Here is an 18,092-nt window from a genome sequence, read left to right on the forward strand (position 1 = left end):
TTTGTATACTATTAACCTGTCCACTTATATTATCTAATGTACCACGTTGAATTGAGTTTAGGGAAAAATCAAAATTTATGGGAAATTCGCTGCATAAGTATGAAGTTTTAAGTTATAAATTTTGGCCAAAGGTTGTAATGTTAGGGACCGACTCCCAACTTAAAAGAGCTTTCTTTTTCAAGTTGCTGCTGTGAGTGTTGCTGATAACTGATAAGAGGGAAAAACATGTGTGTGTGAAGAAAAAACGTTTGAAACTCAAATGAGAACATCCTTTAGAAATATGGTGTGATAATTACACTTATACTATATTTTACTCCCTTCGTTTCCTTATAGTTGAAGTGGAACTTTTCGGCACAAAGTTTAAATAATGGGTGTTTAGTGTGTTAAGTATATAGATAAAAAAGTAAGAAAGAGATAAAAAAAATAGAGAGAATAAAGTAGAAAATGAATAAAATAGAGAGAATAAAGTAAGACCAAGGCAAAATCTTAATTATTACTCCCTATATTTGGAAATGACTCAACTACGAGAGAACTTTTCAAAATAAAAAAAATGACTAACTATGAGGGAACGAAGGGAGTAGTATTTTATTAGACCCGTCTATAATAAAAGGCATTAGTACAAGGACTTGATGAAACAAAACTTTCTAAAAGGAATTAATAAAACAAAATGTATTAGTACAAAGATCTAATAAATCAAAAAATTTTAAAATGGTATAATGATATTACAATGATCTCTAGATGTGTTTTGTAATCTCAACTAATTGTCGTTCCTAAGTACAAAATAATACTCCCTCCGTCCCACTATTCTCTACATTACTCTCTCTCTTACTTTACCATTTCTCTACTTTAACTATTTATTACCATTTTTATAAAACGAGTGGGTAAAAGTGACCAAGACTCCTAAAGTGGGACAGAGGGAGTAATTCGTACTACCTAGCATTGTTGGCGTGTCGATGGTTACGGGCAATTTCGTGATCTCAACCATTGTCGTTCCTCAGTACACAAGGTGGATGACGTCCTTTAAGATTTTGACTCAGTTGTGGTTCGGCATGTGCATAAAGGAGGTAACTTTTGGTGTAAATAGTTAGTTGATCCATGATAGAATAGATGTTTTTATGATTAGTTGTGCTAGTTTCGGGCTTTGCCTTAACAAAAAAAAAATCAACTAAGTTTTGTATATATGCATCTATGATTATGCCCAGTAGTTGCTGGCTAGCTACGCTCTTTTAAAATTGGGATATTGGACTCTAATATCATAAAACTTTTAAAAAGTTGAATTTTTCCCATGAACTTTCAAATTGACAAATAATATCATAAACTTTACCCGAGTTTGTTATTTCTCACCAGTTAATAAATTTTGGCTATATTAATGAATTTAAGAACAATTTTGGAGGGTGTGCTTCAAGAAAAACTATATTCAAAGATTGAAAAAACTTGAATCTTTCGAAGTTGTTGTCGAGAAATTACAAAAAAAAATCCGTATCATCATATTATTTGCCGAAATTTTTCACCGGTAAACTCGGGTACAGTTTGTGATATTATTTGCCAATTTAAAAGTTCATAAAAAAACCCCAAAATTTTAAAAGTTTGATGATATTAGCAGCCAATATCCCTTTAAAATTTAATACTACTAATAGTACTATTATTACACATTTTTCACCACATAACTAATTCAGTGATAATATAGGCCCGCCCAATATTGCTTTGTTAGCCGTGAAGCCCATCTCGTTGAGTCCAACAAATTTGATAAATGGAAGCTCCATCACAACTCATAAACCCTAGCTCAAAATCGAGTGGATTATAAAACATCATCTTCTGTTCTACATTCCTCCATTTGCTCATCTAGGGAGACAGCTGAGACACAGAGCGTGAAAAAATGGTGACGCTGAAGCTACAGAAGCGGCTCTCCGCCAGCGTGCTCAAGTGCGGCAAGGGCAAGGTCTGGCTTGACCCAAATGAAGTTAACGAGATCTCCATGGCTAACTCTCGTACGCTCTCAAACCTTTTCTTGCCCCTGCTCTTTGTAGATTGTGTATTTCTTGCTAGAGATCTATGCTATATGTTTCTGTTGGCGATTTATGTTCTTTGTAATTTGGATTTGATATTCACAGCTGTAGGGGTTTCATTCGGTTAGGGCTGTTTTGGATGGAAACGAGCTATTAATCTAATTGATGTTGTATAAGAAGCTTTTATTGTTTATTGCTATGAAATTTCAAATTAAAAGGAATTATGTTGCTGCGGAAAGAAATTTCGGATTGATGATAATTAGTTTAAATTTATTAGTGTATAGTAATATACATGTATTTCAATTGTACCCCGTATTTTTATTAGAGTTGTTTATTTGTTTATCAGCTTGTTTCTGGATGCGATTATGGAAATGCTATAGCCTGTTCGAATTAGGAAAACAAATTAGGGAATGCTCTACTGCTGCGTCTAGGTGCCTTGCCACATGATATTTGTTGTCTATATTATATGACTAAATATCATCAGAATTATATTTTATGAAAAGAACCGTTTTAAGTTATATCTACTGCTGTAATACTTTCAAGTTATCTGTTTTTTTGCACATATTACTACTGCATTTGATTTCCTAGCTTCTAAAATGAATTTCTATGTTGGTTATATTAATAGTTTGTTTAACAATTGATGTTCTCCCTTTCTTATTTAGGACAAAACATTAGGAAACTGGTCAAGGATGGTTTCATTATCAGGAAGCCTACCAAGATTCATTCACGATCCCGTGCTCGTCGAATGAAGGAGGCCAAGAGGAAGGGTCGTCACTCTGGATATGGTACTACAGTCAATGGCTCTGTGTCTATTTTAGTGATTGTGTTCAACTTTTTGATTCAGATTACCATGCAGTTGATTAAGGATCTGGATGTTTGCTTGACTTATCTTTGTTAACTCATCATTCTAAAAATAAAAAGTTTTCCTTTTTGTTTCCAATGTCAATCTGTATTGGCAATAGTGTATGTGAGTTGATTCTATATCTAAGATGGATATCTTAGAATCTATTCGTTTGGTTTAGTCCACTTAAACATTATTGTTTAGCTTTGCGTTTTATAGTTATTTGTGAATGATAACAGGTAAAAGAAAGGGTACCAGGGAGGCAAGGCTGCCCACTAAAATTCTTTGGATGAGAAGAATGAGAGTTTTGAGACGTTTGCTGAGGAAATATAGGGAGGCTAAGAAGATTGACAAGCATATGTATCATGACATGTATATGAGAGTTAAGGGTAATGTTTTCAAGAACAAGCGCGTTCTCATGGAAAGCATCCACAAGTCTAAGGCTGAGAAGGCTAGAGAAAAGACCTTGTCTGATCAGTTTGAGGCTAAGAGAGCTAAGAACAAGGCTAGCAGGGAAAGAAAGTTTGCAAGAAGAGAGGAACGACTAGCCCAGGTATAACTTGGTTGAATATACATTCCCTGCCTTGCTACCTCCCACAGACAGGAACATGTGGGTATATTTTTTAAATGTGTCTATGTGTGTTGGGAAAATTTCTAACCCATTTTCTTATTATTTCTTGTATGAGTTCAGGGACCAGGGGAGAAAGTAGCACCTCCACCAGCTGCGGCTGCCCCTACACCGGCATCTCAGCCAGCTCAGTAAGTGACTTGTTCATACTCTCCACTGCAATTGGTTTATTGGCTACGTAATCTATTTTGACCATCTGCAATATTATCTGCTATGCAGGGTTACTAAGAAGGCTAAGAAGTGAAATCGCAGATGACTGCCTTTTTGGTGCGAGATGAACTTGTGTGCCATCTTGATGTTTTTGTTAGAGTATCACAGACTAGTGTTTTTATGATATCCATTTCTCTTGTTATCACATAAGTATGCTATTAAATGCGAGGATTATTGATACACAACTTTTATGTTTGGATTATCGTCAGTGTAATTTTACATCTCAGAAAAAGTGTTGTCTTATTGTGCTTCGTGCTATTCACTTCAATTAAATTAAAGTAATGTGTGAAGTTACGAATTTTTCGTAATTTACACTACATAAAAGTATAACTCTTTTTTGGCTGAATTTAATTTAGTTTTGGATTGTCGTGCTAGGGGTATGAATTTATTATGCCACACGTTGAACCATGAAATCAATTTATTTTCTCAAGAAATAACATATCTATTACTCTATCAATAATCGACTTGATTTTTTTACAATAGAATGCACAATCTTTGGGTGGATTTGATTTTGTATATAACGTCCGGTTCACGTTTTGTATACTCCTCTCTTCTCTGATAATGTGGGACCAATTCTCTATAATAATACTTTAAAATCTTTTTCTTTGTATATAACATTTAGACCGTGCCGAATCAAACTTTTCAGGAACGTGGAGTATTAATTAAAATCTAGATAAACCAAGATTGCATATGAACATTCCTCCCCCCTCTTTCAATTAGTCAAGCGTGAAAAGGACAATTTATAAGAATAAACGAGCAATTTTTAAGTAATTTGTATAATCAATGATACTAATAATCGTTTTGTATTAGAATTAAAATATGTACTCTTGTATAAAATAAAATTAATAATTCTAAACATGGATTAAAAACTATGGTAGAGTTCACAAATAATCTCAAAACTATTTGTATTTGTTGTCTCCAAACATGTAGTAAGTGATAAAATATTACAGAAGCGAGTAAAAGAATTGTATTAGTAGTAGGTAGATTTATAGCGATATGGAGTCAATATAACTTCAATAATTCAAACTATTTGTTTCACTGTGTTCTTCAGCTGCAATTTTTGTGCTTTAGATAAAGTCTGAATCTTCCGGCTCGTTTTAGACAGCTCTTATCTAAATGTAATTTGTCATATGAAAAAGATAATATTAGTGCTTATAAAAGAGTTACAGGGACATAATTCACAGGAAAATTAATGAAATATTTAATAAATTTAAATCATACACATCATTGTTGAAAGCAAAATATCAACCAAACCAAAAAACCAAAAAACCAAAAAAATCTTCCAATCCAAGCAACTAAAATTATTGCTGTGTTGGCCTATGTGTGAGAAGGAAAAAATGATAAAAATGATAAAAAAAAACGGAAACTCTACACATTCTCCGCCCCAACTCAAAGTAAAAAAACCCCCAAAACTCAAAAAAACTTCTATTTTCTACTGCCTGTTTTCCGCTTCGTTTCAGTAGTAGCCTGCCTTCCCATCCGCAGGGGTGTCTGTCCATGTCCACCTTCATTAACAGATTTCCGCAATGGCGACTGCCCCAGTCTCGGAATCATGCTCCTGATGCACGTAAAAGTTATAAATTTAAGAAAAGATTATTAAGTAGATAAAATAAGATTAACTTGAAATTTAATGCATATCTAATGAGGAAAGTGGACTATAAAATAAGGATCTAGGCAATGCCTGCATGCTACTGTACCTGAATTCTTGGCTTTTTGTGTGTTTGTGATTAGGCTTATGCTCATTTGTACTCCCACCATTTCCAAAGCTCCCAAGCTTGGAATGGTTAATCTGCCACAGTAAATCTGGCTCAGATGAGTCGCTGGTCCCGGCATCATGCTCGTCCACGTCGTCATTTGCACATGCATCAAACTGGCTGTTTGTTTGAAATAGGCTAAATGACTTGTCAGGGTAGAATTTTGATGAATCAGGCAGGTATTTCTGATATATGGCATCGGACGCGTTGCTGTTGCTCGGATCCCAGCTAGTCATGAGATTGTCTACTCCACAAAAAGGATCTTGCTTGTTCACCATGAGCTTGTCCACCCACTCACCAGAGCAGAACTCTCTATCATCATCTACATTGCATAGGCCGGGGCTGCTTGAAGGCGGCCAGCTAGGCGAATTCCCAAGTAGCTCGTCTAGATCTAAGCTCTGTCGTTTTTGCCGCGATCCTCTGCGGTGAACCTGTGTATTTGGTGAAGATCAAACATACGCTTTAAGGTTTGCATCTGGATTTTGCATAGCAATGTTGCTTAGACGGTATTATTCAAATACCTCTGTGTTGGCTACACCTTCCATTGATTTCCGGAGCCCTTGTGGCGACGGCAGGCTCAAATCTCTAGTGTTTAAAGTAGGTTGATAAGGAGATTGCTGCATGCCACCACCAGATGTCTTTTGCAGCAAGGCGGCCTTCAAACTGACAATCTATCACACAAACGAGAGCAAATTGAGCATGCATACAAATCAAAGGTCAAACTATATTGATCTAGTGTTGGAAGTGAATAGATGAAAGACCTGTTCCTTGAGTTCCTTCACATCTGCAGGATCCTTGTTCACTCGTGCAGCGCCAAGTTCAACAGAAGCAACACGCTCAGCAAATTTAAGCGTGCTGATGGTCTCTCCAACGGCATCAGGCTCCGGACTTATATGGACGAACATCAGTGTTTTGGCTTGCCCTCCTGAGAAACAAGATATGTGGCATCAAATCATGCAGATAATGGAGACAACAGGTTACTTACGCAGCTGTTAGTCTTACCCAGTGAGTCTTGGAGCAGTTGAGTGAGTTTGCTATTTCTGTAGGGGATATGTGTGCTCTTTTGGGCAAGGGAGGAGATCACATCACCCAATGCAGAAAGTGATCTGTTAATATGCTGAGCCTCTTTGAGTCTGTCTCCGGTTACTTCTGATTTATCGACTCTCTCACTTCCAGCCAGATCGACTAGATGCATACAACCTCGGAGGAAGCTACCGGTGGTCAAGTCTCTTCCTTGGACGTGAACTGTTAAACAACTGCAACGAAAGGATATATGGTAGTTAGGTGACACAAGACTTTGTGAGAGTAACTCGAGCTCTGATTGCTTGCCTGTGTGAACGACTACTACGGTCATTGAGTGCTGTTGCACCCACGGCTCGGTTCCTGTGTCCAAGATTCATTAGATCGATAATGTCAGATGTTGAGGCAACGCGAACCAAACTTGCATCTGGTACGCTAAGTCCTGTCTGGGAACTGTTTCGGATTTCTAATGTACACTCTTAGTAAAGGAATCCAAACAGCGTAAATGCAACCATAAATTGATTATTCTGATTAAAAGTTAAGTAACATTGAAAAAGGATATCTTCTGTTTAAACCATCTGAATTCAGTAGATCTCTGACTTGTTCATTGTAAATCTCTATCATTTGAACGGAGACTTCATAGTAGAAAGTATCCTTTCTTTTCTCGGCAAGCATGAACAGATCACGTAAAGCTCTGTAGTTCACTCCTTGACTATCCTCTGTGAGATCCCTCGGTCCAGTCTGGATAAAAGAAAGAAGTTAACATGAATGCTTGATTCATCTTCCAATAGAAACAGGTAAGTTCCAGTTGTATCCTACCATGGTGAAAGTCTTTCCTGAACCAGTTTGGCCATAAGCAAAAATGCAGACGTTGTAACCATCAAGGACCGATCTTATTAGTGGCTGGGTGTCCGAAAATACCTCCTCTACAAAAAGGTAAAAATAAAATCACAGAATTTTTTTTAGAGTCATCAACTAGTAAGAAAATGAAGAAAACAAGTTACTGTATTGATTTGAAGGCTAACCTTGAGTTGCAGAAGGTCCAAATACTTTGTTAAAGTTGAAAGATTTGCGCCCTTTCCCATTCTTTGCCAGAGTGTTTATGCATATGGTTCCTTCTTCAATATGATCAATGGTAATCAAATGATCATATTGTCCGGGCAAGAATGGCCTGACTCGGCAATAAACCCTAATGCTTCCTGGTCAATATAAACTACCAAAAATTAATTTACCGCAAAGGAAGTAGGATGAAATGGAAACATATACAATGATCAAATTTTACCCTTTAGGTCCTGCACTTGATTATAAAGCTTCCGGTTTTCCTCAAGAACTCTATGATAACTAGAAGCAGCATGAGCTAGTCCATGAATATGGAGGCCTGTTGAGAGTAGACATATGTTAAGATGGTATTAATAAGCAATAATATAGTATACTTAAATACAACCAAACAAAGAACTGAAAATTTTCAAATTCTTACCAAGATTGTGAATTTCTTCATGGAATTTCATTTGCATGGACTGCATGCCTGCTTTTGTAGTTGAAAGAGTTTGCTTGAGCACCTAGACCAGGTTACTCAAAGATGAGCAGTTTTTAGCATACATAAAAATGGAGAGAGTGCATCTATTTTCATATTTCTTACGGTAATGTCCTTATGTTGCTGATTAACAATCAAGTGCTGGTTCATTAATCTACGTTCTGATTCTTCATCGACCTTGTTCTTCTGTAACATGTCGTTTTTCTTCAGTATTGCAGCTGGTTTCTTCTGTTCGGCCTTCTTTCATGAAAGAGGAAAAAAGTACAATTTTACCAATAACTGACGACTAATAAACACTCTGCAGCAGGTAGACTACCTTTACATGGGGCGTAGAGAGATTCACAGAGGATTTGTTGCCATGAGAAACTGTTGAGTCCCTAAAGCAAGCTTTCTTCTGTGAAATGATTAAACACAATTAATGAGAATCCAAACATATTTCTATAGCGTTTTGAAATACCAGTTCACAAATGATCAATAGGTATGCATAGCAGCAACAAAGAAAAAAAACTATACCGGTTCAATTTGGCTTCCAATGCGACTCTCAAACTCCTCCACAACCCTACATAATACAGACTCAACAAGCTGCAAAACACCAGAAGCTACCAGTTTAGGTATCAACAATATTATATTTCAAGCCTTCTAAGTTGAGATATATATAAGCTACATACGAAGCAAGTTTCCTCACATACACTCACAATGTCACATTTCAAGTATACATTGTCAACTTTCTACTAAAATTTTAATTAACGGAGAGTGGTTTAAAGACTACATACTTTCAAGTGTTTCTTGAGAAATTTACATCTAACACTTTACACTTACATTTGGCACTTCCTCAGGCTTCTTGTCCAATAAAACCGACCGAACAAGCATACTTAAGGATGAACTAGACTGCCAAAACAGAGAATATAGATAACATGAATGTCAGTCACATGTGCTAAAGTAGACAGAGTGTCAACTTTGAACCAAGAGCTTCCTACTCACAGTTCTGTTAGAATCTTGCTCATTGCATGCGCCATTCAGAGATTTCTCATTCATAGACGAGCTCCTTGATATGGAACCCGTGAAAGGCTCAGAGTTTTTTCGTGCAAATTGCTTCCCTGATGTACTTGTTCTAAGATTTCCACCAAATTTCCAAACCCCATTCCCTCCCGTCTGTTTCCATTCGCTGTAGGATTTAAGTGCCAAAACACAATTCACCACCCTCGAAGATTTTCCTCCCTAACGAACAATTGATGATCATCTATCCACCGTTTGTTTCAAGACTAGCAAATATAGAAAAAACAAAAAAATTCATTAATTTTTATTATGAATACCTGCTCCAAATCAGAAGCCTCAAAAGTAGGCATTCCCATCTCTTCCACGGCAACAAGAAAGTTCCTCACATTCTCAAAGTACTGAAATGCAGACAACGCAGCGCCATCAGGGACAAGCACCGGATCAGATGGACTTTCGACTACCTGAAAATGCATCGATAAGCACATAAGACCTAAAATCTCAAAATAATATGAACACAATCATTCAATTAACGAACCTTTTGCACAGCTCCAGCTTGAACTTTATTGAGTATATTGCAGAGAATTATTCCACTTCTTAATCCAAGCCTGAACTCTTCCTCAGAAGGCTCGGCTGGCAGATCTTTTGCCGCCACTACTCCGATCAGTTTCCTCATCCACGCCGCAGCTTCATATCTCCTTATCGCTGCATTTACGGACTTGTTATTCCCCAAAACTATGTATCACACTACAAAATCCAGAGATATGGTCTTGGGGAAATAGAATTCCTCAATTAACTATCCAAATTCGAACCAAAATACAATCAATCTCAATTCTACAGCTCAAAATGTGTTTTGAATAAAAAAGTCACGTGTACTCTACCAAGCCAAACAACAACCGCAACTTTATCATCCTCATTTCTAAACCGAATTAGTAAAAGCGCAGATATCCTAACACAAGAAATCAAGCACTCACTCCTTTTCGAAAATCATAACTCAAATTTCGACACAACTCAAAAATCAAGTGATCATTCTTCACGTATTGAAATTTCGACAGTCAGAATCCTAACATCATCAAACCCAAAAAAAAAAAACTGAGCGGCGGTTGGAGTCCATTTTAAGCATCAAAATAACCAAAATGCGAGCAAAATTCCCCCAAATTTTACCGTCTTCTTCGGCGCGGCGAGCATCCAAATCGAGGCCACGCGATCGGCTGCCGTGCTGCTGCAGCACATCCTCGACGACCGACGCCACGGAAAACGGCAATGCGCCTTCAATCGCCGCCATTCCGAAGTCGCTCTATGAAGTTTTCAGGCAATATGTCCAATTGTCAATCGCAAAACAGAATCATTCAACAAGAATTATCAAATAATTTATTATTCTTTGTAATATAAGAAGACAGGAAGATGAGTGATGAGAGCTCCAACGTCAGTTCAGGTACATCATACACTCATATATAGAAAGAATAGTTAGCTTTTGTTCTCATTCTACAACACTACAGTTAAGCATTGGCGATGCTACTACGCCTTTTTCCCCTTCTCTCTCTCTCTCTCTCTCTGAACTGGAAAAGCTTGGAGTTGTGACGATGTGAGTATGAGTGTCTGCCACTTTTGAATTTATATAATTGCTTAAAGGTCCCCCAATCCCAAGCCCATTTCTCCCGACCCTCTTCACCTCCCAACCGCTAGCCTCGGGTTTTTCACAAACCTACATATCAACTCTAATTCACCGTATATTAGCAGTAGTAATATCTAAAATGGAGTATCCAATTTGTCAATAATAATTAGTATAAATGTTTAGATTAGTGTGTGACATTTTTCATGTAATATTTCCTTATCATGACTTGTGTTTATAAGTAGTATCACATGTTTGCTACATGCTATAGCGTTTTGATTCGGCACTTTATTAAATTCGTACACCTGCATTTTGTGATTGTTTATTATATTGTGAATTCATGGTGTGTGGAAAAATTTCTCAACTTTTACATAATAATTTGTACCCATTTGATTAATCTATAATACTTTTACATATTACGTCTGGCAGATTACATTATAACATCATGTGATTATTTGGAATGAAATATCATACTAATAACTATTGACGAGCATAGGCGATAATAAGATAATACTAAATGTAGCACAAAATCTCGTTCATTTTAAAACCGTAAATCCTTTAGTTCGTAATATACTAATTTGGTATTTTATTGTATTAGTACATTTATTTTTTTTAAGAAGTATAAAAACATGAGAGTTGAACATTAAAACCCAAGATTTCAGTTACAAATATTGTGGTTTAATTGTTCCCTTTTCGCTTTATTCCAAATAGGAATGAAATTTGTTCGTATCTGTGATTAAAATCCATTTTATTTGCTCGATTTTCTTCTCTTATATTCTAGAAATTTCTGCTCACTTTATGCATAGTAGTAATAATTGGCGTGTGTAACTTAGGTAGACGCAAAATTGGTCTGGTTTGGTCGATCCGAATCCTAAAAATAAGATAATATAATAAAAAAAAATATGATTGAACTATTCGGTTTGCTAGATTATAACTCAGGATTAAATATGTAGGGTGTCTAGTTCATGAGATTGAATCTCATATCTTAATCTTAGATGATAATCATATGATAATTAGTCATAACCACATCTTTTCAAATCAATTAATCTACAACTTAATTATAAATAGATTATCATATGATAATTAATCATGCCAATCGAACAACACTCTATCTACTAATACTACTACTTCAGCTACTTCTCCTTCGCCATATTTGTTCATCCTTCTCCTCCCATTTTTCGAAATAAATAAATGTCTTATGCCAACCTAAAAGGTGAATATATTATGTTAGCTATCCAATGAAACGTCAACATTGGACATAAAAAAAGTACTCCATCTGTTTCTAAAAATTTATTACTAATTTCTATTTTTTAAAAAAATTTATCACCTTTCACTTTTACCAATTTTTGATAGTGGATCTCATATTTCACTAACTCATTTCACTCACATTTATTATAAAACTAATAGTACAATATATAAAAATAGGATTCACTTGCCACTAACTTTTTCAACAAACTTTCTACTCTTATTTTATTTCTTAAAACTCACCGCCAAGTTAATTGGTGACAAATTATTAGGGACGGAGGAAATAGTTACAATCAATTGAATATGGTTTTACTTTGGTAACAAATATATATGGAGTATTTGTTAATGAAAGTGTTATACGTATATCTGTTAAAGTATTTATTAATTTTATATACCTACACATTGATTGTCGATTGATATTCTAGAGTCGCTGAATTATTTGTTCGTAACCTAAGTCGTGAAGGTATCATATTCTGTGGCGCTTTATTTGAACAATGAGATAGATTATTAGAATAATTCAAATTAACCATTAGCTATTTCGACGGATTGAATTTTATCTTGTTTGATAATTTCATCATCTTATATTCAATTTTATGTTTACCCATCCATCTTTTCATTCAAAATAAGTCCGTAATAGTAGTTTATAATTCAAACAAATTGAATTCATTTGCGCTTTTCAGGCTTACTATATAGTACTACCTCCGTCCCTGAAAATTCGTCACAGTTTTCCATTTTCGTCCGTCCCCCAAAATTTGTCTCATTTCACTTTTACCATTTTTGGTTGTGGGTCTCATATTCCACTAACTCATTCCTACTCACATTTTATTATAAAACTAATATATAAAAGTAGGTCTCACAATCCACTAACTTTTTCAACTCACTTTCCATTATATTTCTTAAAACCCGTGCCCGATCAAATTGGGACGAATTTTGGAGGACGGAGGTAGTATAATCCAAGTTACCCTGTCACTTCTAACAAAGTTGTGCTTGTTATTAATATAAAATCTAGTAACGACTCTAACGATCATAAGTAGTCTTAATAGTGGATGACGCAATTTTAACTTAAAACTAGTAAAGTAAGATGATTTTTTAAAATTCAATAAATATGTGATAGAAATTAAAGGGATGGCTACATTACCAATTTTTTTTTAAAAAAAGGGACTAATTTTATTGGATAATACACTATTATTTATTTACGGGAGACTATTTTTTTTTTTACCTTGGGAGAGTCGACGTGATTAAGTGCAACGATTGTCACCAGCTAGGTAGGCAATTTGTCATTTTCAGGAAATGTTGGTTGGAAAATGGTTAACTCCAAGATTGAAGTTTAAAAAAAATTAGATTCGACGTCTGTAAACATTCACTTTTATACTAAAACCTTTTGCTTTCTTTGATATTAAGCATATATTGATTGGCCACATCTGGAAGAGATTGTTTAGAAGTAAGGTGATGAACTGATGATAATTTGATTTTAGAACCTTGTTTATTTATATTTTATTTGAATTGCTTGTTTGGGTTTATTGAGGTGGTCGTCGTACACAATAATATCAAGAAAATTAAACTGAGATAGCTATTTAATTGAATTTCAAAAATAGCCAAGAGTATAAATAATAGATTGGGTTCAACAATCAACTTGTTATTCAAACACCAACCTTCAGCTTTATTTGAGGTCTCTTTGTATCTCATTTTTATTGTGTTGACCATGTTATTTAGTTTACCTATATTTTTTAGTTTTATTTTGCCAGAATATAGCAATTTTGGATTTTTCTTTCAATATTTAGGAAGAATACCATCAGTGATGATTAATACTACTACTAATAATAATGATGATGATGAGTTAGAATATTAATTTTGCATTTATTATTGTTACTATTATTTTTTATATATTTATATGATGGAGTTAGAATATTAATTTGGCATAAGGTCGTGAATTTTGATTTCATAAGTAGGGAGTACACTTTATATATACATAATATCTTAATGTGAAAAAAAGGGAGATTAACCAAAGTGCAATATGCAAATAGCGAACCAAATAATAGTCATAATTTAGTAGTATAATTTTTTAAAAAAAGTAGATATAACTTAGTTCGGAATTAATGTTGTGATTCACACTATCGAGTCTACAACTAACGTTGGATTTTTTAAATCGGCGGATATCTCTTAACTAGCTAGTGCATTTCCCAAAATTTAATCCTCTTACATGTCAGTTTTCTAACTGGTGTTTTTCAGCTTATGCAAATAATTTAGTGTAGATACATTTGAGTTTGTAGCCTGACATCCAATATTTCCAATAATTTATTTTTCCAAAGATCTTCACCAGCAAATCCTAAAAAGATGAAAACAGTCTGCTTTGCCCGCAGGGGCGTAGCGTAGTTGGCAACGGAGGGGCAGATCTTGCTGCAATGAGTCTGGGTTCGAATCTCACTGATGTCGTGTAGTTGCTTCCATCTCTCAGGCACAAGTGCGAGGCCTTGGGAGATGGGTTTCTGGCAGCCAGTGGGTTAAGGCCTCTCCCTTAACGGGCTACTGCGTACCCTGATTGAACCCCCTCACATGATATCGGGCCGGAGTGTGGGGGCCGCCAAGGCGACGGAATCGCCTTTATTGCTGCAATGAAAACAGTCTGCTAGTTCCTACGAAAAAATAAGTTGCTAGTACATTAATTGATTATTGGTCACCTTGACCACTCGAATAGTACAGAGTAACATTAATACATAAATAGACTAAATAACACTAAATTGTAAATTATAGTAGTATAAATTTTATGAACAAATCCACTATCATAACTAAAGCCAAATTAGAGTCATATTAGAATGATTAACCATCTTAAAAAATTAATCTTTTTAAATATTATCTTAGATGTCAGGATTGAATTGAATTTCGGAAAGCTAGCAAGTAAAAGTAATAGAAAATTAGTTATATGTTCAATATTATACAAATTAATTTAGAAATAAAAATTTTAAGTTCTCGTCTTTCACCAACTAGTACTAGTCAGAACGACTTGTTTCGTTGGCCCAATCTACGATATGTTCTACTCACTTACCTAATCTCTCGTTTCACAATTAACTGACACCAATTTCATTTTTATCTGTCTGCAATTAATTGACATTCGTACTATTTACTATTTTTGGTAATGGATAGTACATTCCACTAATTTATCTCACTTATATTTTATTACAAAACTAATATATAAAAATAGGTCTCATATCTCATTAACTTTTTCAATCCACTTTCCACTATATTTCTTAACACTTGTGTCGAGTCAAACAACTTCAATTAATAGGGGACGGAGGGAGTATACGTTTCGGGGTTTTGCAATGGAAACAACAATCTATACCTTGATGACTTACCCTCAAAGTCTATAACGTCAACATGATGTGTGTTGCGGATTGGTCGTACAATTAGTCTACGATATCTCAAAATGTGAGGTTTTCTACTCATGTATTGGAGAATGATCTAAATAACTTATTTGGGTATCCAAATAAGTTGAAACCTAAGGCTAATATGTGTCTAACAAAGTCCATCAGTAATCTATAGATAGCAGAAGAAGAATCAAATCGCATCATTAGTTTTGGCTGATAATTTTTGACATGACATGCAATGGCGGATCCAAAAACTAAATATCGTGGGGTCGAATAAGATAGTAAATATTTAAAATAATTGTACTTTTTGGTAAACATATATTTTAATTTAAATAATTCATGCGAGGTATCTTAAAACAACTTTCCCCACTTTCTTCATCCCGTTACAAGCGAGACGTTTCTTTTGAATACAAAATTTAAGAAAAAGATGTTTATGTGGAGAAAGAATAAAGTTAGGTAAGATAAATATGAAAGTGGAAATAGATAATAAAGTAAGAGAGAACAATCGTGTCTTGACAAAAAAATAACATACCTTTGTTGGGACGTACTAAAAAAAGAATATGAGTCGCTTATGGTAGGATTGAAGTAGTACTCCCTCCGTCCTATTCCATGTGAGACATTTCTTTTGAACACAAGGTTTTGGGAGTGAAAAAAAAAGTAGAGAAAAACAATAGGAGAGAGAATAAAGTACAAAAGAGAGGTGGGGGCGGAGTCACGGATGCCGTAGGGTCGGAGGCGGAAGAAAGTAGCTTTCCGGTGGCACTCCATGACCGGTGGTGGGGTCGGCCGACCCCACCTGGATCTGCCACTGACGACATGAACACACACGAAGTTAATAGTTTCAGTCAAGCCTTATGGGGTTTGGTTCATATCAGGTCGACATAATAAGAACTCGATGATTTCATGTTGTGTTCGGGTTACATGTTAATAAATAAAATTATTATTTTTATATTTGAAAAATATTATACTAATTTTATTATTTAGATTTAAATCGTGATACAATTTTAATCATGTTATAACATGTTTTTATTGTGTAAGTATCAGATTTTATCATGTACTATTATCATATTTTAATCGTGTAATATCATGTCCAAGTCATTATCGTATGTTAAGCTAAACGAATTCCACAAAACCAAAATCTCACCCTACCCTTTGAGTGAGATTTTCAAAGCATCTCTTTGTTCCATCTGCAGTTATAATTTTCTCCTTCCTAAATTAATGGTTTGATAGCTTATAATATATTCAAACTTGGAGTAAGATAGTAATTGATTAGAAGATTCATCTGTGGAGTGACGAGAATTTCAAGCTCCCATCGACGAGAGCTAAGATATGCTATTAATTAAGAGGTAATCTCTATGAACGTGCCCATATATCTCTTATTTTAGATCTGAGGTCTGTCAATATGCATTTAGTGTAGATTTATATTTCGTGAATTAATATGTAAATAATCTAAAATCATCCTCAGAAATTATCGGGAGTCATGCAAGACCATGAATTAAGGTGAAAGCTTAAATTACTAATTATACATATATAATGATATGGACAAAGTTGGTAATCACATGTAGAGGCAGATCCATAATATAATTTCAGAGGGGGCATAATAAATAGTAGAAGTGAACGAACAATGGATGAAATCATTTTTTTTACTTTAATTAGTGGTAAAATTGTAAATTCAACAAATAAGTTTAATATGTATAAAAACTGACATCGTTTGACGGTCTTAGACCATCCACAACGGGTCTCGCCGGCGTCTCGCGTCTCGTCTCAGCGAGACGAGACCCCGGCGAGACGCGTTGCAGCCTCCATCTCGTCCCGTCTCGTCGCGCGTCTCGACTCGGCGAGCCACGAGACGAGCTGTCTCGCCACGCGCCTAGGCGACGTGGCGCAGCCCGGCGTCGTGCGTGACGCCCACTCGCCGGCCCGCGAGTGGGCGTCGTCACGTGCTGACGCAATAAATATTTTTTTTAAAAAAAAATTCAAATTAAAAAAAAAAAATTTGTAACGGTATTATTACCGTTTTTTGTTTTTTTTAATATTTTTTTGTTTTTTATTAAATTTTTTACTCTATAAATACTCCTAAACCCATCCTCATTTACACACAACTACACATCTATTCTTCCTATCATCTAAATTTTCTCTCAAATTTTCGCTGAAATTTTCATAACCCAACTCAAGATGTCCGGCGACGGCGAGGGCAACTATGGCGGCTCCGGCTCCGGCGGGTGGGATCTCAACTCATTCGGCGATTGGGAGAACATGATCAACACATTGGGCGGTGGAGGTTCGTCAACGCCGGGGACCCAGGGTTCGGCGACGCCGGGGGGGTACCAACCACCCAATTTTGACCTTGATGCATATGTTCGTCCCAACATCCCGCGGTTTTCGCAGGGATTATCCCAGATCCGGGAGGATTTTCCAGTTGATCCCACGCCGGGAGTAGGCCGAGGCGGTGGAGGTGGGCGAGGCGGTGGAGGTGGCCGAGGCAGTGTACAACCCCAGACGGGCGAGGACGAGGAGGAAGAAGAGGAAGAGGATCTTGGCCGACATCCGTACAACAACCTCGAAACGATGGCGGTGTACAACGCCTGGATCACGGTATCGTACGATCCCATCGTCGGGAATCAACAAACCCGGAAGTGTTTCTGGGAAAAGGTTGTCGAGGTCTACCACCAAATAAAGCCGAACCGCTCCCGCAAGCGCACAGTTAAAATGATCCGCTGTCACTTTGACCGAGTCGACCGACAGGTCAAAAAATTCTGCGGCATCTACTCGGCGGAAGAGGCGCGCTACCAAAGCGGTTCCACGGCCACCGACATTTTGACGTCCGCTTTGCGCGCCTACTACCAGGACGAGGGACATCAATTCAGATTTGTTGATGTTTGGCGCG

The 18,092-nt window shown here is 36.1% G+C and overlaps 2 protein-coding genes across 3 annotated transcripts; one reads left to right on the forward strand and one right to left on the reverse strand.

Annotated features, from left to right (window-relative positions):
- Positions 1-1,772: 1,772 nt before the first annotated feature.
- On the forward strand, positions 1,773-3,928 carry LOC121797236 (60S ribosomal protein L19-1-like). The gene is made up of 5 exons (XM_042195991.1): positions 1,773-1,988; positions 2,669-2,791; positions 3,087-3,400; positions 3,539-3,606; positions 3,695-3,928. The coding sequence occupies exons 1-5, from the start codon at positions 1,877-1,879 to the stop codon at positions 3,717-3,719; spliced, it is 642 nt and encodes a 213-aa protein (XP_042051925.1). The 5' UTR covers positions 1,773-1,876; the 3' UTR covers positions 3,720-3,928.
- Positions 3,929-4,862: 934 nt separating this feature from the next.
- On the reverse strand, positions 4,863-10,580 carry LOC121794462 (kinesin-like protein KIN-14I). Of its 2 annotated transcripts, none has more exons than XM_042192635.1 (19): positions 10,151-10,580; positions 9,525-9,691; positions 9,307-9,450; positions 8,975-9,211; positions 8,813-8,881; positions 8,507-8,575; positions 8,310-8,387; positions 8,099-8,230; positions 7,937-8,018; positions 7,742-7,837; positions 7,485-7,658; positions 7,279-7,385; positions 7,022-7,200; positions 6,769-6,930; positions 6,442-6,695; positions 6,201-6,364; positions 5,961-6,110; positions 5,383-5,870; positions 4,863-5,243 (listed from the first exon to the last, which is right to left on the reverse strand). In XM_042192635.1, the coding sequence occupies exons 1-19, from the start codon at positions 10,269-10,271 to the stop codon at positions 5,111-5,113; spliced, it is 3,006 nt and encodes a 1,001-aa protein (XP_042048569.1). In that variant the 5' UTR covers positions 10,272-10,580; the 3' UTR covers positions 4,863-5,110. The 2 variants fall into 2 exon arrangements, with proteins under 2 accessions (XP_042048569.1, XP_042048568.1); XM_042192634.1 differs by having other exon boundaries at positions 8,099-8,233.
- Between the last annotated feature and the right edge of the window lie 7,512 nt (positions 10,581-18,092).

This window comes from Salvia splendens, chromosome 3 (genome assembly GCF_004379255.2).
Source record: "Salvia splendens isolate huo1 chromosome 3, SspV2, whole genome shotgun sequence".
Classification (NCBI taxonomy): Eukaryota; Viridiplantae; Streptophyta; class Magnoliopsida; order Lamiales; family Lamiaceae; genus Salvia; species Salvia splendens.